The sequence below is a fragment of the Ceratotherium simum genome, chromosome 20, assembly GCF_057802395.1.
Source record: "Ceratotherium simum simum isolate JZ-2026a chromosome 20, ASM5780239v1, whole genome shotgun sequence".
NCBI lineage: Eukaryota > Metazoa > Chordata > Mammalia > Perissodactyla > Rhinocerotidae > Ceratotherium > Ceratotherium simum.
In genome coordinates, this window is record NC_141919.1 from 37,538,358 (window position 1) to 37,565,288 (window position 26,931).

Here is a 26,931-nt window from a genome sequence, read left to right on the forward strand (position 1 = left end):
CGGAGGTGGGCAGTGTTCGTTGTCCCATTTTGTGGGTTCTTAGGGCTGCTGACTGTGTACCGTGGAACACTGTCTGAAAATACCTCCCTGGCACCTCCCACTCAGCAGGGGCACAAGAGAGCTCTGTTGTCTTGGAGGGAGATGTTATATAAGTACCATTATTTGGGTGGAGGGTAGCATGATCCAGTGCTGAAGTTACGTGTTTATATAAGTCAGCTGGCAAATCTTCCTCTTCCCTTTCTTCAGTCCTTTCTAATATTTAACTTCAGGAGAAACTGCATAGGTTTGAGGAAATGTACCTAAGTCTTCATTACCATATAAATCTTTTGCATTCTTTAATGATTGTTAGTGTGCAAGGCTGGGGAACACATTCCTCACAGTGCAGGAAGCGTCAAAGGGCTCATTTCAGACTTGCAGATGTTCTGAGATTTTACTCAGGAAAATTAGGCAGTTACACGCAGTCATCACAGGTTGCCAATGTGAAATATATGCTAAAATGTTATTTATTACATACATTTTTTTGCAAGTATTAAGCCTTAAATCTAATTTAGTGTGACTTGGGGATTTATACTCATATTCCAATTGTAATCTCTGTACTAGACTTTGCAAATTTAGTCAGAACAATTCAGAATTAATTTCTTCCTTCGACTAAAAACTCAGACCCCTGATAGATAGGAGTTAAGTAGAATTTTAGCTGTTAGTGGCCATTTCAGTGAAATGGCTATCAACTACAATTTTCTCCAGCCAAAAGGGGGAAAGAGGAAAAAAGAACTAACATTTGTTTAAGGTCTGCTTTGATTTCGTATATCATCTCATTTCACCATCACAACAATTCTGTCAGTAGGTATTGTCATCTCTTACTTATAACCAGGCACAGTGAGGCTAGAAGGGTACGCAACTTCTCTTCCCCGCAGAGCTGGTGAGCACAGAGCTGCTATTTGAACCCTGTCCTGTGTTATTCCTTGGATAGCACGTGCCCTTGCCTTAATTAGTGAGAAATTGTAATAGATTCTTTCATAGGAGAATGCACTTCTAATTTTTTTATCATCAAAAAGAGGCTGTATTTTCACATTTAAATGCCACTTTAGTCCTCTAAATTTTAACAATGCATATTCGCAATGTTTGTTATATTTAGTAATTAATTATTCCCAATGGAATTTGATACTTTTCCGCAAGAAGGGAGAATAAATTACCTTTTTGTTTTCCTTGACATAGCTATTTGATCTTATTAAAAAAAAAAAATCTTCTCTTTGTAAAGACCATAAACAGAAACCAGATCATTAGGAAATGGTCTGGCTGTAGTAGTCATTCTTATAGAAATAAAAACAACAAAAAGAGGGATTTAAAAAAAAGGGATAAAGTTAACATCTTTACATTAGAGTCTTAAAGTAAGACCTGTTGGTTTTGATCTCAGCAGTGGTTTTACAAAGGATGGGTTTCATTGGTTTTGAAAACTTATGTTAAGGTTCTACGCACACTGGGATAGATACCATCTATTCATTTGCAAATGACCTAGTCCACTTATCCTACTGGATTCTAATGCATGTATGAGAGATTTTTAGATTTGAAAGGCATTACAGAGATCAGATAAGCCGGCCTTCTTATGTTTGAAGTGAGATGGCAGAGGTCCTGAGAGGTTAGGCAGCTTGCCCAAGGTCACGCGAATGGAGAGCCCTCCAGTCTCCTAACTCATGGTCCAGCCCTTATCCTGCTTCCTGAGTTGCAGTATCTATCACCCCTCCTCACCTCTGCATTTTGAAACACCTAGCAAGTGTAAATATAGCTAAAGCTTTACACTTTGCTGCTGACAAGTCCTAATTTGATCTATTTTAATGAAGATGTAATAAAGCAGTGAGAGCTGGAGTGGCATTCTGCGATGAGAATGGGCTTTTGAGACACACCCAGGATTCAAAATCTGCTCAGCTTCTTGTTGCTACGTGTCCTTGGGCAAGTTACATAATATCTTTGTGCTTCATTTTCCTTATCTATAAAATGGAGAAACCAAACCTGTCTCTTGTGTCATTGGGAGGATTAAAAAGATGAGGTATGTAAATTACACATAGTAAATACTTCTGAAATGATAGCTGTGGTATGAAACATGGTCCTAATCTTCAATTTTTCAAAGATATTTTAGGGCTCTTTCTAAGTTTTAGACCAGATGGTAGCATTTATGAATACTAGTACAAAGCATTAAGCATTTGTCCGCTAAAGATCTCTGCTCTTTTCGGCAACTAGGTTTGGTTTCTGTAAGATAAGTAGAGATGACAAAGGAATTAAGTCCCCAAAAGCAGTGAAAGGCTTCTCGAAAATTTATTCCATCTCTTTGGATGGATGCTAAGTCCATTAGGTTTCCCCTAACAGTCAGAACCCGGAGATATGACTTGGAATGCTGTGGCCATCTCTTCTGCCTGAATCTGTCAACTGTTTTCATCAACACACGGCAAGGGCGGGGGTTGGCTTTCCTCCTTCCCTGTTGTGACAGACAGATGCCCTGTCAATATGTTTCCTTATTTGAAATTTTACAGTTGAAGAGGGAAGGAAGCCACTGTTAAGAGCATAATACAGGAATTTAAAGCAGGTTGTAATTTTTTTTATTTACAAAAGGTCTTTCCCTAAACGCTCCTGTCATGATCACTTAGGGTAGCGAGGAAGACGAGGTGCAGAAGGAAAGACTCACTGCTCATACCTGCCCCCTCCAGCAGTGAACACCCATTTTCACCACCTCTGTACCCCTTCACCCCTACCCTGTACTCACATTTGTGCTGAGCCTCTTCATTGCAACTTCCCGTTCCACGAAGACTATTGGTTTCCAGAGCTACAGAAATCCCCATTTGCTGTAATCTTGATTTTGAACCATAGTAAATGAAACTTAAAAAAAAGAAAAAAAGGATGACATCAGGACTCCCTATTTTTGTCCTTAGGAAAAAGAACATTCCATCCTCTTCCATCATTGTCTTTGGGACCAAACTCCCGTAGAAAACACCACTTTTGCCTTGTCCTCCGACGCTTTGGATCCACATGTCCTGACATTTCACAGAACCTTATAAAAGGAGTCTCAAGGGTTTTCCTACAAATGTCTGTCAAAACCTCAACACCCCCTCATATTCGTGTACCGCATCCTGTTTACAAATATACAAGGAAAACTACTGTTTCTCTCTACACTTCACCCACAGAACACTTCTGACACCAGATGTTTGGGTTTTCCCCACACCAACCAATTCTCCAACTCCAGCTGGGTGTCCTGCAATTCAGTTCCATTCTGACACTATCTACCTGGAATTAGCATCAGATCCCACAGGTTAAGGGCTCAGTGCCACAAGACTGTCCCCACTTCGGATGCCAATCCCAAGTCTGAGGCTCTGGCACTTCTGACCCCCTCCTTGGATTTGATAATTTGCTGATAGAGCTCACAGAACTCAGAGAAACACTTATTTAACTTTTACTGGTTTATTATAAAAGATGCAACTCAGGAACAGCAGAATGAAAGGTGCATAGAGCAAGGTATGGGGAGGGGTACAGAGCTACCATGCCCTCTCCATGCATGCCAGCCTTCCAGTATCTCCATGTGCTCACCAGCCTGGAGGCTCTCTGAACCCTTTAGGTTAGGATTTTTATAGAGGCTTCATTGAGTACCATGATTAAATCATTGGCCATTGGTGATTGAATCAGCCCTTTTCCCCTCCTCTGAGGTCAGAGGTCAGGGAGTGGGGCTGAAAGTTCCCACCCTCTGATCACAGGATTGGTTCCCCTGGTAACCAGCCCCCACCCTGAGGCTATCCAGGAGCCTTTACCCACCAGTCATCTCATTAGCATACAGAAAGACACGTATCACTTCAGAGATTGGAAGGTTTCAGGAGCTATGTGCCAGGAAAGGGACGGAGACCAAATCTATATTTTTTATGTCACAAGATGCGATGGATGGAAGTGCTAGCACAGGAATACCTTTTCAGATACTGTCAGGAACCCATGGCTTGGTCATCGTATTTAACAATGATAAATCTGAGTGGTGTATATATAAGTGTGTTATGTTATTCTCTATACTTCTTTGTTTATTTGAAATATTTAGTCTTTTTTTTTTAAGTGAAAAAGTATATTTCTTAGCCACCACAGATGAGAATTAGAGTGCAGTAAAATTCCTCACAAGCTTGCGGGTTAACCAGCGGTATGCTGGTCAAGGTTTAACAACCGTCTCCCTGGAAGGAAAGCGTTGATTTGTAGTGTTTTCCAGTTTCTGAGTTGCAAAGTCTCCCATGGCTTTTTTAAGGTACCAACATGACATCACTGAATGTAGACTTGGAAAGAGCAAGTCACAATTGGCTCCCGCAAGCCAGCACTGGCTGCCTCTAGCACACCACTGGGTGACGCTGTCAAGGAAGAGTAGCTGCCACAGGTAGGTAGGCAGTAAACGCTCAGTAAATTAGTACCTGTACACAGGGGTGGGGAGAGCTCCAGAGAATTGACGATGTTAGGGACCTGTCTCTTCTTTATTTCTGAAAATCTTAGATCTCATATTTATGTGCTTATGGAAATAAAGCACTTCATCAATAAAATATCATCACCCAAGGATTCAATAAATCATGCAGTCAAGAAACTTTATATTTCTATTAAGACTTTTTTCAAAGTTAATTTTTTTTCAGGTGGCTTTATCCAAGAAGAATAAACCCAGATGGAATCTTTATAAAGATAGAACACTTCAGAAATCCATGCAAAATGAAAATTATTTAATAAAAGATTTGCTCATAAATGTAGGAATTCAGCTAGTTCTTAAAAGTTAGTTTAATGTGAAGTTGGTTAAAATAATCAAATATAAGAGCACGGTATATAGTGGGTTGAATAGTGTCCCCCAAATTCATGTCCACCCAGAACTGCAAAATGTGACCTTATTTGGAAATAGAGTCTTTGCAGATGTATTCAAGGTAAGGATCAAAATGAGGTCATACTGGATTAGGGTAGTCCCTAAGTCCAATGACTGATATCCTCATAAGAAGTGGAAAAGACACAGATACAGAGAGAATGCCATGTGAAAACAGAGGCAGAGGTTGGAGTGATGTAGCTAAAAGCCAAGGAACTCCAAGGATTGCTGGGAGCCACCAGAAGCTAGGAAGAGGCAAGGAAGGATTCTTCCCTAGAGCTCTCAGAGGGAACGTGGCACTACTAACACCTTGATTTCAGACTTCTAGCCTCCAGAACTCTGAGAGACTAAATTTCTTTTGTTTTAAGCCACCCAGTTTATGGTACTTTATTATAGCAGCCTTAGAAAACGAATACAGACAGTAATAAAACATTTATTTCAAATTGCTCCAAAGTTCCTATAACACTTGATTTAGGGGGTTTTCATAGGCTCAACCAGACAATTCGTCCCACATGGCTTGATTAGGCCTCCTCTGGCGTTGCATTAACTTGGAAGAATATTAAAACTGGAGGCGCAGCATGCTAGCACGGCAATGCCATGCATTTTCTTCAGTGGGGTTCTCAGCAGTCCATACAGCAGTCACGGTTTATTTCCTGGCCCCCCCCAGGGACAGCTCAGGTTCTAGAGAATGAGAACACAATAGGTTACAGGGGGGAAGGAGTTTAGAAGTCCCATGTCCTAAATAGGAATCAGTATCACTTCTATCACTTGTCACCACTCAGGTCTCACCAAGGGATATGCCCAGTTACAAGATTCACTGCACTTAGGGAAACCCAGAATGGAAGCATCCCACCAAGTGTTGATCATTCCTTCACAGTCCTCCCAGTCCAGATGTAGTGTATCAATCAGGAGTCATTTTTACCATAAGCAGTGTTGCCTGCTAACAGGTGATATTTTACCTTTATCATGTTTTCAGGAGAACAGAGCAAGAAAGTTAACCGAAATTCATATTTATTCACAGAGAAGGAGAAAAGATTTTAACGTTTTATTCATAGCCTTTTGCCCAGCAAAGTAAACCTAGACTAGAAGCTTGTTTCTGTTAAGTCAACGCTATAGCCTCTATATTTAATCCACAGACACAGTGGTGGTGGGAGAGTGAGGAAGGAGGTGGGAAGGCAGAATTTTCTGAATATCGTCTCGTGCCTTCCTCCCCTCTTACCAACTCTATTCCTTTAACCTAGATGAGACTTTCTTGTCCTCGCCCTTAGGGTTATACTAGAGGCAACATTTGATATTTATATCTGGACCCACCAACTCTAAGAGCTGTTCTCTTGCCCAAGATAATCTGGGAGTGCCATATTTGTTCAGTTCAATATAATTCTTAGTGAACCTACTTTCCATACAACAAAGAATTTATCATGTTGGTTATAGCCTCCATTTTACTGAGTATTTCTTTGAATGCCAAGCACAGTGCCAAGTACTTTCCAAACATCATTTCTTATCCTCACAATAACCCAATGAGGAAGCTCTCATTTTTTTCTCTATTCTGTAGAAGAGAAAACCCATTCATTTTTTTCTCCAGTTATCTGCCACATTTATTCTAATGTGGTGTTCTAAGCCCTGGGCACACATTAGTAAATGACACAGGTCAAGACTCCACCCTCATGGAGCCCACAGTCTAGTGGGAAGAGGTTGACAGGGAATAAATACCCAATGTCAGGTGGTGATCAGTGCAGTAAAGAAAAGTCAAGGGTAAGGGAGACAGAGAGTGACTGGATGCAAGATCTTGGTGCACTTGGTGTGCTCAGGGAACAGCAAAGAGCACAGCAGGAGGAGGAGGTCGTGAGGGCCAGAGCATATAAGACCTTGTCACCGTTCTGAATGACAAGCAAGTAGGACTCTGAATGACATGAGAACACATTAAAGGGTTTTGAGGAGAAGAGAGACATGAAAAGAACATTGGAAAGGACTCCTATTTATAATAGATTATAGGGAGCAAGAGTGAAAGCAGGGAGGCCAGTAGGAGCCTCTTTTAAATTTTTTTATTTATTTTATTTTTTCCCCCAAAGCCCCAGTAGATAGTTGTATGTCATAGCTGCACATCCTTCTAGTTGCTGTATGTGGGACGCGGCCTCAGCATGGCTGGAGAAGCGGTGCATTGGTGCACACCCGGGATCCGAACCCGGGCCGCCAGCAGCGGAGCACGCGCACTTAACCACTAAGCCACGGGGCCAGCCCAGGAGCCTTTTTTAATAATCCAAGCTAGAGATGATGGTGGCTCAGAGTGAGAAGTGGTCTGATTTTGGATATGTTTTGAATGCACAGCTGACATAATTTACTGACAGATTGGATGTGGAGTATGGGACAAAGAGAGGCATCAAAGATGACTATAAGGTTTCAGGCCTGAGCAAGTAGAAGAATAGTGAGTTGCATTCACTAATATGGGGAATACTGTAGAAGGAACAGTTATGGAATGATTGTGGGAAATCTAGAGTTTAGCTTGAACATGTTAAGTTTGAGATGCCTAAACATCCTAGTGGAGTTAAGGGGGTGTTGAATACATGACTCTGTAGCACAGTGGAAAGGTCTGGGTGGAGAGAGAAATTTGAGAAGCATCAGCTCACTGATGCAAGGAGGTTAAGTGATTGTTCAGAATCAATAAGAGATGGGACTCTGATGTCCACATTTGCTTGTCTGTATCTCCAGAGCATCCTCAGAAACATGTTCTGTGATCCATCCTCTTGGATATTCTAAATCTGCAGGGCAGAGGTGGAGGTCTCAAATCTGTGTTTTAAAAAAGTTTTCTGCTATACACCAGGTTGACAGCCACTGGTAAAGTCCTGTAGAAAAGGATTTTTGAATTTTTTCTTTGAGCCTTGTGGAGACATGGAGGTTTCCACCTGCAGCTTTTAGTCCTAGAGGATTTGATGGAGTGGGAAAGAGAACAGCTTTGGAGTCACAGACCTGAGTCTGAATTCCGTCAGTAACTGATGAGAACTTGGACACATTTTCCAGTCTCCCTGAGCCTCCACATCCTCAATCTATGGATGGAGCCCATCCTTCTCTCTGCAAATGGGAATGATACAGCCAGACCCACAAGGTGGTGGTGGTTGTGAAGATTAAGTTTAAAGTGTTTATGTAAAGCTCCTGGCTTACGGTAACACTAATTAAAGGCTAATTCTCACCTACCAAATATAAAACCACCAGAAAACCTTTGTAGAATTTTGTTTCATCTTGATTTTGGGGGGAATTTTCTTCCCCTTCTTCCTGTTATTTAATGACCTAGGCTTCAAGATTCCAGGTGTTTTCTTCTTTATTATGGTGAATAATGTTCCGTTGTGTGTGTGTGTGTGTATATATGTGTGTGTGCGTGCATGCACATGTGTATATATATGTGTGTGTGTATATGTGTATATGTGTGTGTATATATATATATAACATTTGTGACAACCTGGAAGGACCTTGAGGGCATTATGCTAAGTGAAATAAGTCGGACAGAGAAAGACAAATACTGTGTGACCTCATTTACCTGTGGAATCTAAAGAAACCAAACTCATAGAAACAGATCAGATTGGCAGTTGCCAGAGTCTGGGGGAAGCGGGTGGGTGAAATGGGTGAAGGTAATCAAAAGGTACAAACTTTTAGTTTTACGATAAATAAGTCCAGGGGATGTAATGTACAGCGTGGTGACTATAGTTAACAATACTGTTTTGTACATTCGAAAGTTGCTAAGGGAGTAGATCTTAAAAGTTCTCGTCACAGGAAAAAGAAAAATTTTATATGTGAGGTGATGGATGTTAACTAAACTTATTGTGGTAATCATTTTGCAATATATACATATATCAAATCATGTTGTACTTCTTGAACTTAACACAATGTTATATGTCAATTATATCTCAATAAAACCGAGGAAAAAAGACTCCAGGTGTTATCGAATAAGCTGCCTCTCTTTATTCAAGCCACCATCTTTTCAGCTCAAGATCCATCTGTTGTCTGTCTAGTACAACCCCACGGATATTCTGTTAGACTTTGTATTTGCTGAAATTGGAACACTTCTACATTTCCTCTCCAAAAATCTTCTCTTTCTCTTGCGTCTTCATCTCAGATTTGTATCATCACCTCCCCGGTGGTTCTCAACCTTGGCTGCACATTAGAATCACCTAGAGGACTTTAAAAACAATCGATGGCCAGACCACATGTCAGACCAATTACATCAGGAATCTGGGAGTGGAACACAGGCCTCAGTGTTCCCCGCCCCCCCCCCCCCGAATTCTTTATTGATCTATAACATACCAAAAAATCAAGTTTCCAAATACACCAGGTACTTCCATGTGCCTTTGCTCATATTCTCCAGATGCCTAGAATGTCCTTTCCCATCTCTCTGTCTTTACAGCTCACTTTTGAGCCCAGCTCAAGTGTTTCATGAGCCTTCCCAGTCTTACTCTTCTAGGCAGAATTCATTCCTCTTTTCTGTGATGTGGATACATTATAACCTTAGCCACAATATGGCCCACGTCTGCCTCATATCACAGTGAGTGGAATGCTCTCTGACTCTCCGACTGGACTGTAAGCTCATTGAGAGCAGAGGCTGGGCCTTGCTTCTCTCCGAGTCCCCTAGCAGAGTCCCTTTCACACAGTAGGTGCTTAATAAAGACTTGTTCTTAAAAAACAGATTTTTGGTAAATACCAATTCAATCAGGCAGTGCAAATTCAGGATTTTTCTTTAGAGGGGGATACATAATTGTTTCCAGTGTAAGTTACTTATTGATTCTTATTAATTTAATCTTTTTAATCCCCTTAGCTAGGGCTCATAATTTAGATTAGGAACCCTCTTTTGTTGGGGGAAATGAGAGCCTATTTCTTGATTCTGGGAGATTGTATGATCAGTTTCTTACCAGTTTCACATCAAGCAGTTTTTCATGGCATCATTTAGAGATGAATAGCTTCCAAAGAGCCAGTATTAATAACAGTGAATGGGAAGTGGGATTCCACCCTTCTGCACTTTAAGAAATGGAGTCAGAAGAAATGAAAAGGCCCGACAGTGTCGGAATTCTTAAAATCTAGTCTGTGTAAGGGAAACGCAGGGCAGATTGCCATCAGCGTGACTTATTCTCCCAAATCATCCTGTCAGATCACAGAGTTAGTGTGTAATTAGATCTTATCAGCAGCCTCTAGCCCCATTTCAGAGCACAATAGGAAGTCTTTTTTCAAGGATTTGAAAAAATGATGTATGCAGAAGAATTTTATAAAAAATTAAAACTTTTAAATAAAATCGTTCAGCCCACAATTAATAAGTAAGCACCTGCTATATGCTCGGCCCTGTGCTAGAATTCAGTAGGACGTGATTTCTCGACTTGCAACAGGAAACAGACATGCAGAAAAGAGAAATAAAGTATCGTGTGAGATACGGTCAATGTTTGTACAGGGCACAGAGAGACATAAAGTGGGGAAAGGGGTCACTTGGAGGCAGTGGAGGTAAAGGTTGATTGGGAAAGACTTTGTAGAGAAGGTGTGCTTGGAGTTGTGTGAGGCACAGAGACAGAGGGAAGGCCATTCCAAGAAGGACAGTTCTAGCAACTTCAGGAAACGGCCAGGAGTTTCCTATGGCTAAAGGTCAGGGTGTGCTTTTTTTGAGAAGTTTTGTGTCCAAGAAGAATTACTTTAAGAAAGGGAACTTGGAATAGTTTTGGGAATTATCCAACTGTCTCCTTTTTCTCAACTTTTTATGGATGAAGAGCCTAAGACCCAGAGAGGTTAAGTAAGTCATCCAAAATTACACAGCAAACTTGCTGTCCTGTCTGGCACTCATAGAAATAGCCAACATTTATTGAATGTTTATCATGTGCCAACATTGTCACATACATTATGTCATTTAATCCTTACATCAGCCTTACCCACTGAGGAGGAGGTACCATTTTACAGATGAGGTAACTGAGGCCCAAAATCACCCAGCAAGAAATAGAGCCAGGATTTGGACTCACACAGCCTGACTCCAGAGTCTCTGTCTTAATCCCACTTGGTTAAATCGGCTCTCCTTTCTGGTGGCGTTTGTACAATTAGCGGCTAACTCCTACCTACAGTTATTCTCATTTATGTCTATCTGGGTAAATAAAGGCCCAAAAAGTGGAGTTGAAGAATCAGAGAAAGGTCACCAACCAGCCCTGACCCAGGTGACTGAACTTAGGAATCTAGAAAGTAGGCAGGTCCCTGCTGAAGCAGGGCTGCAAAGGACACTGACGTGGACGGGTATGGAAGGTGGTTGGCTCTTAAGGTTACTGCCTCTGAAAGTTTGCCGCAAAAGGCCTGTGGTGGGCCTGGGGTCACCGTTGGTCAGCGGAATCAGCATTCGAGAAGAAGAGCCGGATACAGAGTAGGGAAGAGCGAGGCTGAGCCGAAGCCCATTTGCACCTCTACACCTGTCTCACCTCCTCTGACCACTGACAGCCTTCAGAGTGCTATGGCTGCTGCTTTGCTTTCGGCTCCCAAATCTTGCACAACCTCTCTTTGGACCAATTCTAATTCAGAAACCTGTGGGGAAGGTATTCTGGGAAATGTAGTTCCCCGTATAACCAAGTTGACAGTAGAGCAGCCAGCACACCTTCTCATAGAAACGAGAACGCGGAAAAAAGAGTGCTCTCCTGGTCTCCGGTGCCTGTTGTGCGTGTCTGTGCTAGTTACTCTTGTGGCTGTTATCCTTGAATACTGATACCCTTGTGAATGAGAGATTTATCAGGCATACACAGCTAGCAAGATTTGGAGCCTGGATTTTTTACCTATGTTTGTATGAGCCCAAAGCTAATGTTTCTTTTAATGCCCTGTGCTGCTTTCCATGCAAGACAAGACCTAACGGTTTGTTTTCCTGTTTGTTCATTTGGATTAAGAAATAAAAATTTAAAAAGCTAAGACTTAGCAGAAGTACTGAGTTTTCCCAGTAGTTACCACACTAGTTACCATACTAGTTATATTTCCAGCTAGTTACCACAGTTGATAAACAGCTTTAGGAGAGACTGAGCAGTGACTCACACAGACACTGCTTTTAGGTCAGAGGAAAATAACTCCGTGGGCAGGCGGGTGGGCAGAGCTTCTGTTTCACTGCCAGCAGAGCCCTGACCTCCCTTCAGCTGTGCCCAGAATTAGAGTGCTCGTCAGGGATGCTGCAGATTATGCCTTAGAGTTGGGAGCCGATTCAGATTGAGCCTTGGCTGCCCGTGTGTCTTCCTTAAAAGATAGCATAGATTTTGAGGCCATCTTTAGCAGGGGACAGAACAGTGGGAGCCCCTTTTTGGAATAAATGAGCCTTTTCTGGTCATCCTAATTTCACTTCCTGCTGTTTGAATTCACCCAATACATGATCCTTCCAAAAATCACCTAGAAGTGGACTCATCAAGACCTTTCCTCTGATGATGTTTTCTGATGGGCTTTCACCTGTTAATCCTTATTAACTTTTCTCTTCCCAGCCAATCCTCTTGACACCGATGAACGTATTTTTGGTAGAGCTTTTTGGTTGAGAGACCCCCGAGGTTAGAGCAGTACCCAGGTTGTCAAGATGGTATGAACGTTGTTTATCCAGTTCAGCCACTAAGTTAGGTCTCCTGAGGGGAAAAGAAGTGAGAAATATTTTAAATTTAGTTTTTTATAATGGAAGTAATACATGCACATATTATTTAAAAAATCATATAGTTTTGGAAAGCTTTTTACAAAAAACTGCAGATCCCCTGGAGTTGCATCTCTTCCCCCTCATTTCTGTTTCCCAGAAGCAACACTTTCAAGACCCTTTTGGCTGTTTCTTTGGCTGTTTTTACTTCTCATCTTGAAATGACGTGCTTTTGTTGCTCCTGCTTGGTTTTCCAGTTTTAGGTGTTTTCTGTTTGATTCCCTATTTGGAGATAAGAGTTGGTTGCTCCTTTCTGTCTTCCCGTTCTTCCACATCCTTTCCCTCTCTCATTTCACCGGGATGTTTATAGCATGATTTTTGCTAGATCAGTATACGGTATTTACATTTTATGCCCTTGTAAGCTTGTATAAAGCTGAAACACATAGAATAATATGACTGTATTTCCTTTCTTGTACAACCTTTTTGTTTTTCCTAGAGTTGCTTTATTTTTTATTTTCTTAACTTTTTGTTTACCTTTCACTAATTCTTTCCCAAACCCTCTGCCACACCTATGAATTTCCTCCTGATACATTGAAACATGTCAGGTGTTAATCATGTTTGAGACACCTGATGCTGCATTCTGGATTGGTTGCTGTCTTGGTTTGGGTTCCTCCAGGAGCAAACCATGAGGCAAGGATTTAAGCACAAGTGGTTGATTTAGGAGGTGATTCCAGGGAAACCTTGTAGGGGGAGTAGGGACGGGAAGGAGGCCGATGAAGGATGCATTATAAAGCAAGGTACAGTGATGGACAGCTGTAACCTGAACCCAGTGGGGATCATCGGAAGCCTATAGCCTTGTAGCTCCTGGCGCCCTGAGCTGCGTGCACCTGGTTATCTGTAGTGTCAGCTGCAGTTGCCCTCAATGCCTGATGCACAACAACCATTATGAGATCTCCCTGTGTCATCATTTTACCTCTTTCCTTACACTAGATCCCTTTTTCTAGATCCCATACCTGTCCCTTTTCTTGATTGACACCTTCATTTTGGTAGAATGCCTCTTCCAGTAGCTTGGGAAGAAAAATAAATTGAGAATCTTCCTTGTGTATTTGAAAATGTCATGTACTCCCTTTACACTTCATTGATAATTTGAATATAGAATCGTAGATTATTTTCTCCTGAAAATTTGGAGTCTGTTGTTTTCTGAGGAAGTTTCTCGTATTCATGATTTTCTCATGTTCAGTGACCTTCTAATTCTTGATAGTTTATATGTAACCTATTTTTCCCTCTCTGAAAGGTTTTAGGAACGTCTCTTTGTCCCCAGTGTTATGAAATTTCATATTATTGGTCCTCAGTGTGGACCCTTTAGTCCATTGTGCTGGGCATTCAGTTGACCCTTTTGATCTAGAAACGCACGTTCTTTAGTTCTGGGAAATTTTCTTGAACTTTTAAAAAGAAATTTTTCCCTTTCCGTTTCGTTGTTTTTTCTTCCATTATTCAGCCTCAGGACCTCCTGGATGACTGATTCTGATTTTATGCTTGCTTTCTGATTTTTTTATCTTCTGTTTTTTTGTTCTACTTTTGGGGGAATTTGCCTCAGCTTTATCATCTATGCTGCTATTGATTTTTAAATTTTATGTTTTATTTAAATTCTTATTGAAAGTTAAATTATTTTAATTTCTAAGTCTTCTCTGTTTCTCTTTTGTTTTGTGGATCAAGTATCTTAGATGCCTGAGAATATTAATGATAATTATTCTTCGCCCCTGAATTGTTTCCCATAATTTCCTTGTTTGTTTTCGCTCTCTCATGTTAGAAGCTTTCTTCAAAGTCTGTTGTTAGTGGCTGACCTTTTCTAGGTGTAGGACACTAAAGCTGTGTGGGGGTGGGTGGGGCTTGTTAACTGTAATGGCTTCATTCTAGGGTTATCAGCTTGGGGTTTCTGCATTGGGTGCTTCCAGCTGTGAGTGTCTTTAGGTCTCTTCTCTTGGGTTGGTTGTATTCCCCAGAAAAGAATCTTCTGGTCCCCTGCCCTGAGAGTACAAACCTGGCTGCCAGTTCTCTGGGGGAGGTGGGCTGGCGAGTCTCACAGTTTGCTATGTGGACTGGTCCTAATGCCCTGTTTTCAGTATGGGATCCTGTCCTCAGCCGAGTCAGGTCAGGTATCTTCTCTTCTCTTTAAAAAAAAAAAAAAAGAAAAAATCTATTAGATTGCTTCACCTTTTATTCAACAAAAGAAACAAGTTTTCTAGTTCTCATTCTCTGTTACGCTTCAAAAGGCTCTCAGTCACATGAGCCAAAGGGTGTGAGCAGAGTCTGCTTATGAAAACCACTGCCAGGATGGTCTACTAGTTCCCAAGATAATCTATTTATTCATTTATTCTTTCCTTCAGCAGACGGGAGTTAAACATCTACTGTGTGTGCAGCTTTATGCTAACCCTCTCTGGGAGATACACAGAGCAACATGCCAGTATCCTGCTCTCGTGGAGAGATTGCTATTAGGAAGCTGTTTCTACAGTACAGCCAGTGAGGGCAACTTGAACTAGAATAGTGAAGGTGGGAAAGTAAAGATGGGGGCATAGTCAGAGAGATTGTAAGAATTTGTAAGAAAGAGTAAAGCTATGGGGAAAAAAAAAGATAATGGGAAGGAGAGGAGTTAGGTCCCTTTAGAAGAGAAGGACCCCTAGAGGCACATCCAACTTGGCGAAGCAGTCCAGACTGAGACCATATTATAGGAATTCTACTGTCTTAAATTTGTATTTTCTAGGCGTACTCTCTGTTTGTTAAAGTACTGCTTTTAAAAATCGTTGAACAACATTTATGTTAACATTTAAAAATGGTTAATTCAGAGGTCTGATGATTTTTTCAACACAGAAGTTTTACCAATCCAAGCTTCTTAACAAATGTTTAACAGTTTGTGAATGAATTTAAAAGTCAATCTCTTCAAATATGTGGATTAGTAAGTATTTCAGATGATTTGAAGAAATAAACTAATAGAATATGGTTTTCCTCCACCTTCTCATGAAAATGTAGAACATATTCAAGATGCACTTAAGTAATTAGTAGAATAAGGCTCTTCATAATTGAACAACATCAAAATGATGAATTTGAATATCAGCCACAGTATATTAAACCTTTACAGTTACTTCTGGTAATTACTTACCAGAAGACAACTTTTAACAGAACCAAGATATAAGCACAAATCAATAACCAACTTTTGTAAAAGGAATAAATCTTTAGAGTGTAAACTGATCAGAACAGGATTTGAAGGGATTAACCACCACATGTGGTTTCGTTACTCTATTTCTTTGACTTGCATTTATCTTCTTTCCTTCTATTCATTCAGTACTTCTTATGATCTTGTGTTTGCTTATTTCACTTATATTTGTGCTGTTATTACTCCTTCTCTGTGTTCCTCCGGTACCCTCTGCATATTAGCCGTTATCGCATTTATCATGTTCATTGCTGCTGTCTGTTTATTTATCTGATTCCTCACCATACTGTGAGCACCTTGAGGGCAGGGACAGTGTCCCTCCTGGATCTCACATATGGCTCATTGTAGGTAAGGCTTTAAAATAAACTCTAACAATATCATCCCCTCAAAAATGTGTAATCATGTGGCATTTCCAATTTTTGAAATTTAACATGTACAATACACTTTTTCATGAAAACCAGAGTAAAGAAAATGTGAATTTTATATTTTTCTCCAGTTGCCACCAGGCTTTGCATATTGCTGTTAGCCTGACTAATTGCTATTCACTATGTGATTCTAAGCTTAAAGATACTTCCCTCTGGAATCCTTCTTTGCCGTGCTCCACTCCCCAGACTAGGGTGATGCTATACTTCTGTGACTCACTGTAATTCCCCCACGACACTTAGTATATACACTTCACTCTAATGGCTTTTACAGTAGAGGCTACCCTCAGTTCACTCTAAACTTGGTAGAGGGGACCATAGCTGTCTTGTTCATTATAATATCCCCAGGGCAGTTTTGGAAGGGTAGCCTCTCATGGGAACTCTCCTTGTCTCCAGTGTTGACCTTTGAAGCCCGAAGTTTAAATAAAAGCCTATTTGAAACAAACGTTCAGGATTAAATGTCAGCCACTGAATACTAGAAGTGCTTTTAGCTGTGATGGTATCAGGGGTTTCCATGCAGATGGGATGCTGGGCACAGTCCTAGGTTAATGTACATTCCCAGCTCTAATGATGAACCTAATAATGAACCTGAATATCCTAGCATCAAGCAAATCATTGGCTTTAACAGTGTGTAAATAAAACTTTCTTCCACGACAACTGGAATTGGTTTCTACGCATCCTCTTTTATAAAAATAAAGGTGCAAAAGAAATTGAAATGTTGTCTTTGTGGCACAAAACTTATTTTTCAGAAGCAGTTATGTGTTAGAGAAGTGATTAACTCTTTTTCATGAACATAATATTTCTGTTTTTCATGGGTCTGTTTACTGTCAGAATCTTAGTTGAGAAGTGATTTTGAAAATAGGTCTATTTTATACATCATGTAAGTGAAACATGGCATAAGGCCCACACTGCAAGAATTAACAATTTCTTACTGTATTTCATAGACTTCTAGAATTGAAATGTAAAACTGGAATCTTAAAACTTAGAGATCACATAATTCAGTAGTTTTCAAAATGCTTTCCATGGGGCCACACAGCTCCACAGAGGCACTGCAGGGGCCACCACGACGAAGAGAGGACCAGAAAGGGCACAGGCAGTTGGGGAACAGCACCCAAGGATGATATCTTCATCCAGAAGAGCACTGCCTTTTTTGTTGAGTTCCTTGTAAGATTTTGAGAGAAAGAGAGAGTTAAGCGATTAAAAACAATATGTCTGGGGGCCGGCCCTGTGGCATAGTGGTTAAGTGCGTGCGCTCCACTGCTGGCCGCCCGGGTTCGGACCCCTGGTGCGTGCCGACACGCTGTTTGTTGGGCCATGCTGTGGCGGCGTCCCACGTAAAGGTGGGGGAAGATGGGCACGGATGTTAGCTCAGGGCCGGTCTTCCTCACACACAAAAAAAACAAAATAAAAAACAAAAAACCAATATGTCTGTGTCTGTATCTGTCTATGGACCAACCTCCACACACTGTAGCTGAAGATAAAGCTGGGAAGGGGAAGGTGCAGTTTTCAGTAGCTGAGCTGGTTTATAGGCTGATTAAGGCCTGATTCTCCATCCAGCCTTGTTTCTACTATATCACATTGCCTATTTTGAGAGTCTGTTATCACTTTGCCTCCAGCTTCCAGAGCTAAACTCAGCATGATCAACACCATGTCAAAAATCCGCGGCCAGGAGAAAGGGCCAGGCTATCCCCAGGCAGAAGCGCTGCTGGCAGAGGCCATGCTCAAGTTCGGAAGAGAGCTTGGAGATGATTGCAACTTTGGTAATGAGCACTTTCTCACATTTTAATTCTTTCATTTGTCCGTGGGGATTTTCGTGCCAGTAAGAAAGTCTGTAGGAAATTATTCAACCATGTTGCATTTTGATTCTCAGTTTTAGGTCTTGTACACATGGGCCAAAAATTTGTTTTCAGAGTTGTTTTGTCATTTTTAGTGTCATTTGTTGTAGGAGTTTTATTTATTTTCTTTTTTCCCTGATGAGATCCCAATCTTTACAGTAGTTGGTTGACATGTCCAGATGCCTGAACACTTGCTATGGAGTGTGTCTGGCAGTAACTGAGTGCTGGGGGCAGAGCGAACAGTCATAATCAGCATGTTTCAACATCACACCCTATGGGGCTTTCTCTTAGCTCTCTGCTCTTTGGTATATGGGACCTAGTTCTGCTACCCCAGGTGACTTCCTTCACCCCTCTCTCCTCCGGCTACCGTACTAAACTCCTTCTGTTTTCACTCTCTTGTCATATGAGGTCTCAGCAAATGGCTGTCCTTCCTGGCTGAACCTTGCTCTCTTCCTAATATTTGCTTCTGCTGAATGTTTGGCCTTAAACAGGTTCCCTATTAGGGAAAGCTGGCAATTACAAGGGAGGCAGGAAGCTTCCCATATTGCTTTTTAAAGGAAAAGCAAAATTTTATGTTCTTTATAATAAAGAATACCACGCCCTTGGGCACATTGAGTCCGTTGCACCGTATGAACTGTCTTCAGTGGAAAATACACTGTTCTCTGGAGGGCATTATATTCTGTCTCTCATCTCACTTGTCTTCAGAAGACAGGTGGTAATCCCTGGGTTTTCGTCTGTGATGGGCCCTATTATTGCAAATGCATTTCGCCTTTGTTCTTTAACATACAAGAGCTTCATTCCCCGCTTCCAGGCCCAGCGCTTGGTGAGGTGGGGGAGGCCATGCGGGAACTCTCGGAGGTGAAAGACTCTTTGGACATGGAGGTGAAGCAGAACTTCATTGACCCCCTTCAGAATCTTCATGACAAAGATCTGAGGGAAATTCAGGTATCTGCAATGAGTCCTTTGGGAAGTGGGTGGTTTAAATGGTACAGAAGCAGGTGCCCTTTTGCTGTAGGAAACATTTTTCTAACCTTACTGTGCATGTTGTCAGCACTGGGCCCGTGAATTGCAAAACAATCCAGCAAGATAAATTGAGGGAAACCAGAAATGCAGTACTTTTTACCCACCATTATGACTGTGTCACTCATGAGTATTGCATTTGACTTCTCCACGTTCAGTTTTCAAGTTTTTTCAAGCTTTTTTTCCTGGAAGGATAATATTCTTTCCCTGATAATACACAATTTTATTAATTAGTCTATGGTTTTCTGGGCTGATTTCACTCTTTAAAACACTAGCTGTACAGTTGTTAGCCTAAATACATAGTTACTCTGTCACTTATTGATAAATACATGTTTTTATATTGTCATAACAGTTGTTAGGATTGAGGAAGAATATCCAACTATCTTCTTTCTAAAACATGTATAACAGTTGAGCAATTCTAGATAAATGAAGTTCAGCTGGCTTTACCTCTAACTAGGTGTGTAATGTTTGCTCCTTCATTCCTTCAACAAATATGTGTTGAACCTGTCTGAAATTTAATTTGCTTTACTGTAACATGGACTGCCATAACTTGAAATCTCCTAGATCTCCTTATTCTAGCTTATATCTCCTTCAGCCCTACCACTTGCTCAAGGTTGCACGTTTAGTAAGTGGCAGACTCACTCTAAATCTAAAATGTAACTCTGAGTCCAGTACTCTACCCTATAGCTGACTGTAAGTGTAAATGTTTTACGAGAATATTCCTTTGAAAGAAAACAGACACTTACCTTGGATCAGGGCATGGATTGGAGGCAAGGTGTGCAATGGGAGGGAAGGTCTAGGATATTTTTCTTCCTTCTTTCCTTCTTATTTCTTCACCATTCCCAACTCTGTTTTTATCTCTTTCCCTTTCTTTCCATACATATCCAGGATCAAGGGAAATCCAGCATTTTCTCCCACCCATTAGTAATGAAACACTGCAGCTCTCTTAGGACAGAAACACTTCGTAGCTTTGGGAAACTCTTTCCTACTTGGTCACTAGAGGTGTTGGGCAGAGGCTGGGCAGCCACATGGTGGGGATGATGCAACGAGAGATTGAAGTGCAGTGTGGGGCATTAGATCCCATCTATGGTCCCTTCCAAGTTAGGTTTTTTGACTGAGTTTCATCATCTGTCAAATAAGAGACTTAGACTAATCAACGGTTCCTCAAAAGCTGTATCAGTCAACGAGGGTAAGTGTTAAGACATCGATTCCTAGGCCCCAGCCCTGGATATTCTGATTCAAGTGATCAGGAATTGGTATTTTTAATAAGCAACTTAGGTGATTCTAATAGACTGGATTACCTCAAAGGTAAATCCTTTCCAGCACTAATGTTCTATGACTCGAAAAGCTAGAATGCCATTCTTTCTCACTTTATTTCAAGGAAAGTGTTTTTCCTCTGCCTTCTTGTGAGATACTGTTTCTCTTGAGGATGGGGACTATGGGCCCTCCACCTGTGCTTTCCACATGTGTTGGGCGTGGACACACATTCCCAGCTTCTATCATGGGATAGAAAGGTGTATTCCAGCTTGGCTTTGGCCCAGCAAGGGCAGAAAATAAAGGGCACTGGTATTTCCCACAATTTCCTTCTTGCTCTTAATTGTTTTTAAAGATGTTTCCCCACCTTTAACCTTTGGAAGCAGTTGTCCCACTGATGCATGTTTCTTTATTTTTCTGGTGACATGATATTTTAGAACTTAGCCTGTCTTATTTTGGAAGCTAATAGGTATGATGAGGAAGCGAGCTCTAAATAGGCCTTTTCCATGCGTCCCTTCAAAGCATACTCCTGCCCTTGACTTTTTCAGCATCATCTAAAGAAGTTGGAGGGTCGACGCCTGGACTTTGATTATAAGAAGAAACGGCAAGGCAAGATTCCAGATGAAGAGCTCCGTCAAGCTCTGGAGAAATTTGATGAGTCTAAAGAAGTTGCTGAGTCAAGCATGTTCAATCTCTTGGAGATGGATGTGAGTGACTCTCCTGTGGTTTTTGATTTAATCTTGCCATGGGGGCACAAGATTAATGTGGTAAAGGGTTGTATAATTAAAATCGTTAATATCTGATTATACTATGTGGTGACAACTTCAGTAGATCATTATTTCTTTCAAATAATTTGAAATTATAAAGTAGATTGAGAAATGGTAGAGTTTTTTCTGTATTCCTATGGTTTGATTTAACTAGGTTTTTTTTAACTAATGATCTTGAAGTATTACCAACAGGAGGAAAATAAGGAATGTTTCTGGTGATCCATATATAAGTCTAGTAGTTTAAAAAGAATACTCTGTTGAAATATAGGGCAGATTGACTTCAGATTGTAAAAGAATATCAAGTAAAATACATTCACAATTGAGTGTCCAACATAAGTTAAGATGTTCTGTATTTTGAAGTAAAGTTGACATTTTCTTCCAAAAAGTAATTTCAATTGAGTTTGATGATTGTAGCATGGATATTACATTTGGGACCAAGATGAGATAGTTTAAGAGCTGCTTTCACATTTCCAGAGTACTGCATCATTATTTGTGGCTTTAGAAGTCACATTCTGTTGAGTTCTTTTAGCTTTGAAGCCAGGAGGACAGTCCCTCAGGGAGACAGACGCCCCCACCTCCAGCCCCATCAGTTGCTGACCAACTTCTGCCAAGATGTTTGCAGAGCCTTTATGAACCTATAACTTAACCGCTTTGCCCTGACTGTTGACAGGGGAGGCATGTTGAACATATTCAGACTTGCCCACCACCCAGAGACAGTGTAGGTTTGTGTTTATATAAAACAAACTGTGGGGTGCTGGCCCGGTGGTGTAGTGGTCAAGTTCATGTGGTCTGCTTTGGTGGCCTGGGGTTCACAGGTTCGGGTCCCAGGCACAGACCTACACCCCTCACGACATGCTGTTGCAGTGACCCACATACAAAATAGAGGAAGATTGGCATAGATATTAGCTCAGGGACAATCTTCCTCAAGCAAAAAGAGGAAGATTGGCAACAGATGTTTGCTCAGGGCCAATCTTCCTCACCAAAACAAAAACAAAAACAAATTGTGTCCACCTAACTGCTGAAGAGAAATACTGTAGAAATAAGGGGTGACCTGAATCACAGTGCTCCTTCCCTGTCCCCAGGGCCCCACCCCACCCCAGAACTCATGGGACAGCATTGCCTCTGTCACTATAGGAGGCCACTATTCAGCTAGATGATAACAAAAGACACAAAATGACAAGTAACCAAGGATGTTTAGGATATTAGAGCTGGAATGAGCTCAGTTGTCACTTGTCCCAACCCCTTTACATTACAGATGAGGCTCAGAGAGGACAAAAGATTCTCCATTGCACCACACTGCCTCCCACGGTGCCGCATGTGAGAAATCAATATTCACATTTTTATTAATAGCACTAATATATTGACTGAGTGTGAAAGCTATAGGGAGCAAAGAGTCCTTTGGTCAATGCTTCTTTTTCCTATAACAAATCAATAAAATCAGCCAAATCCTAATCAGAATGTTGTAGCTAAGCCTGAGACTGTTCAATGCGAGTTATGTGATCTTTGGGAGGGTTCTACTAAATGTTGCCTCACCTCGTGGTACTGGAGTTTCCAAGCGTAAGGCAGCTTTCTTATCCTTAATTGATTTGGAACCTGCAAAACTAACTGTCTTAGCCCGGCTCACTACACAGTGATGGGCATCGCCAAGCACCGGGCTGTGTGTCAAGGGCTGCTTCTGTTTGTACTGGGCAGTAGTAGTCGCTTAAGGACAGTCACCTGATAATTGAGTTGTGATTCCCCCCATCGATCTGCAGATCGAACAGGTGAGCCAGCTCTCTGCGCTCGTCCAAGCCCAGCTGGAGTACCATAAGCAGGCAGTCCAGATCCTGCAGCAAGTCACCGTCAGACTGGAAGAAAGGTATTTACACTTCCTTGCATTTTACTCCATTTTCTTCCTATAAAATCATGTCTAAGGAAATGGAAATAATAGAATACATTTGAAGAAAAACTTCTGCCAAAATTCCTGCTGATCCTATGCAGGCACCTCATGGATTATTTGTTTTGATTTTATTTTGTCTTGTGCTTTGTTTTACTTTGTTCCATTGAGTCATATCTTGTGTTTGTGAGAGGTAGATACGTGGATTCTAGTTTGGCTGCTGCATATGGGATACCAGGATGCTACCAATGATAATGGATGCCATTTGCTGATATTCTGAGTGGTTACTGAGGCATATCATCATCAATCATACAAGAGCCCTGTAAACTAAGTATTGTGAATCTCACCTGACAGAAGAGCAAACTGAGGCTCAGGGAGGTGAAGTAACTAGCCCAGGGTCACAGAGTGGTGCAACTGGGGTTCACAATCAAGCATAACCTATTGGAAAGCCTGTGTCTTTTCACACCTGTGTTTCTCTGAGTGGTGACAAAGTCCTCCACCATCAAAAGGGAGCTGCTTTCGTATGCCTGTTCCATCTCCTCAGATGCGCCCCACGGTGGGGCTATGGTAGTTTTCTTCCTGAATGGGGCTCCCTGAGTTGTGGGGCACAGCCTGCACAGCTGTATGCAGTGGCCCTGCGCTATAGTATATGTTACTTTATTAGCCAGATATTAAGCAGGATGACTTCGCTAAATGTATATACATCAGAGGGTCTCCTCAGCAGCCTTTATTCTCAGCTCATGGCCATATTAGACTCTCAAAGCTGATGAGATGCCTAAATGCACAGTGAAGCCTCCAATCATTCTGCCGCACTGTGGGAACCTCCTCACCTCTTTCCATTGTTTCCACCTGGCTAGCCTCTCTCTTTCCTCAGCATCTTCCTTGAGGAGCACTTTGGTTGTGCATCTTCCCTCAGTGCCCCCTCGTGGAAATGTGTATAACACTCTGAACCCTCTAGAAAGGTTTAGAACCATATAGTTCAACATACTACAGAAATATATGTCTTAGTGACATCTGTTGAGCATGAAGGGCCACTTTCCCTTTTTTTCCTCTGAAATATGTTCAAAGTCAGTCTCATTCTACAGTCACTATACCCTACACTCTCTTACCCTTGCAAATCTGTTGTACCCTTTGCTTAGTGAACACCTGCAACTGGAAAATGCTTAGGAGTGTGCGGCATACATTTATTGGTCATACCTTTCTACCTTCCTCCTGTCCTCCGTTGTTTCTTTCCCCCTTCCCATATCTGATGCTGTTCTCAGGGCACACAGTTTCCTTCTGTCCTCCCTCCAAACCTTCTCAAGCTCACCATGGAATAACTTCCTTCTGGACACACCTGTTCATCTAGAATTGACTCCTACCTATCTTTTACCTCCTTCCTTAAACCTTCTCCAACTTCCCCATGGACAGGTAGTCTCCTCCCCAACCGCACCCCTGTGTTGTTGTAGCATTTTGCACATCTCCATACAGTACTTTCTGCAGTTTATGGTAATCAGTTGTTTACCTTCTGTCTCCCCTATAGACCATAAGCTTCTTGAGGGCGAGAACTGCACCTTATTCATCTTTGTGCTCCCGGCACCTAGCACAGTGCATATTTGCACAGGGAGCTCTGAATAAATGAGGGAGGAAGTGAGGGATTGAGAAAAAAGATGAAGACAGTGAGGATATGACCATAGAGGGACATCACCGAAAGCAGAGACATCACAGATAAGAAAACTAAGGGTCTTTTTCAGATTCCCTGTGCTCCACAGTGGTAGGTTGGTGGGTGACCTAAGCATTTCCTGCAATTTATTGCTTTTCTTTTTGCTTCTTAATTGGTTATATACTCACTTTTTTCCCCCTCTTTTCTTTGCAACACAGAATAAGACAAGCTTCATCTCAGCCTAGAAGGGAATATCAGCCTAAACCGCGAATGAGCCTGGAGTTTCCAACTGGAGACAGTACTCAGCCCAATGGGGGCCTCTCTCACACGGGCACACCCAAACCTGCAGGTAAGGACCTGAGACCTGCAGACTCCGTGACACAGGCCTTGGGCACAGCCCGTTGACACTTTTCCGGAAATTCTGGGAGCAATCCAACCTGGCTGCGTAAGAAACACACAGTAATACATTTCCTATGGGATGGTTTTGTCAGGTGGAAACTCTTTTAAAGGACTCCTTTCTTCTTTTCTCATTGATCATTTCTTTCCTTCCTTTTCCCTCTTCTCTTTCTTTGTATGCCCCTTTTTTTCTCACTCTAACCTGCTAACTAACACATTTGATTTTGACCCTTGTTCATGGTCATAAATCACCTTAACATGTCAGTTTGGTGCTGGGGGTGTCATCTTTTTTTCCCCTCTGTTTTTCCCCTTCTGTGATTCCAGTGTGGATGAGAGCGAATGCCCCTGGGCAGTGTGTGCCCATGTACACTCACATACAACCCACAGACAGCAGCTCCAGGAATGTGTTGAGTTGGATTTCTTGAGTCACAGGAGCATATGGGTGAATATATTTGCAGATGAATACATTTTGAATCTCAGCATCTGTTAGATTTCCCTCCTCCTACCCTTCAACCAGTCCATTGTGCTGTGCTAACTGAGGTTGGTACAATAAAAGCTAAAACCTATTTTCTATCAGGAATATTGATATATACCCAATAGTGTATTCTTTTAATTGGCACCATTGCTCTCCACCCCCTCCACACAGATTAGATAAAAGCCAATGCTTCAGATATTTTCAACCTTCACATTTGCTTGGTTGAAGAAGTGGAAACCATCTTATACTAGATATGGATTTTAAAGATAGGCAGCTTTCTCCAGTTTTCCCTGTATCCCCAGTGCTTGATGTTCTACAGTAGGAAACGTTTTATGAGATGCTCTCAGGAGACTAGAAAGGAAAAAAGTGAGGTCTATGATGACAGTTGAAGCTCTCTGACCTTTGTGCTCATCTCTGCTGCTCAGAGCCCCCAGTATGGATGTAAACAGCAGTGGCTCTTAGAAGTTAGCTGCATACAAGGACTAGTCATATAAGTTATGTATAACTTGCTTCTCCCAGCTCAGAAACCAGCCAAATATTTCACTCTTCTTTGGGAGACTTGTTAATTTTCTGCTTTAAGTAAAAAAAAAAAAATTACGTTGTGTCCTTTTAAAGCCATCTAGATGACATGGGAGCTGTATGCTCTTATCTGAGTTTATATGTATACGTGTATGCATGCTATTTTAATATATAGTCATTTAAAATAGACCACTTTTAAGATATGATTCCATTCTTCGTTATTTTATTCAAGGTAGAGTATATTACTTGTTATATGCCATAATTCTGATGCACTTCTCATATTTATATATGCAACAGTTTATAAAGTGTAAATTATATAATTTTTTACATAGTCTCATTGAAAAGCCACAGTAGTACTGTGAAGTTCAACTGTTAGTTCCAATGTTAGACAGAGAAACTGAGAGTGAAGTGCCTTGTGCAAGGTCTCACAGAAGAAGAACTTGAACCCGGTGTTTCATATTGTTTTGTTTTAACCGCATTACGGCAGTGTTCCAGAGGCTGGAGTCTTTATTTATTTATTTATTTATTTATTTATTTGTGAGGAAGATCGGCCCTGATCTAACATCTGCCAATCCTCTTTTTGCTGAGGATTGCCCTGGGCTGACATCCATGCCCGTCTTCCTCTACTTTATATGGGACACCGCCACAGCATGGCTTGCCAAGCAGTGCGTCAGTGTGCGCCTGGGATCCGAACCGGTGAACCCTAGGCCACTGCGGCGGAGCGTGCGCACTTAACTGCTGGCACCACGGGGCCTGCCCCTGGAGTCTTTATTTTTAAAAAATGAGAACTACACTGTTATTCTGAGGTTGCAAACCATTGTCCATGAAATTAACTGGACTATTTTACATGTGTGGAGATTTTAAAGTGTTAACATCGAAAGAATTCTGGCCATGCTGTATTATTGACCTACATCTCATTAAAACTCCTTAATTCATTGGGTCTCCCATCTCTGGATATTGTCAGGAAGGCAAACCTTGATGAGCTGTGTTATATGTGTCACAAGAATAGATATGACCGTTTTTCATACTGGAAATGGAAGCAGGAATCCAACAACTTCCAGAAATTTGAGA

At 41.5% G+C, this 26,931-nt stretch overlaps 1 protein-coding gene across 2 annotated transcripts in view; it reads left to right on the forward strand.

The window, feature by feature from the left end:
- Window positions 1-26,931, forward strand: part of SH3GL2 (SH3 domain containing GRB2 like 2, endophilin A1) — a 212,764-nt gene that overhangs the window by 184,064 nt on the left and 1,769 nt on the right. For both annotated transcript variants that reach the window (XM_087444654.1, XM_087444655.1), the window contains exons 4-8: window positions 17,693-17,836; window positions 18,723-18,856; window positions 20,734-20,892; window positions 22,707-22,810; window positions 24,689-24,819. In XM_087444654.1, the coding sequence (XP_087300780.1) occupies window positions 17,693-17,836; window positions 18,723-18,856; window positions 20,734-20,892; window positions 22,707-22,810; window positions 24,689-24,819 (672 nt within the window). The remainder of the gene's footprint in view (window positions 1-17,692; window positions 17,837-18,722; window positions 18,857-20,733; window positions 20,893-22,706; window positions 22,811-24,688; window positions 24,820-26,931) is intronic.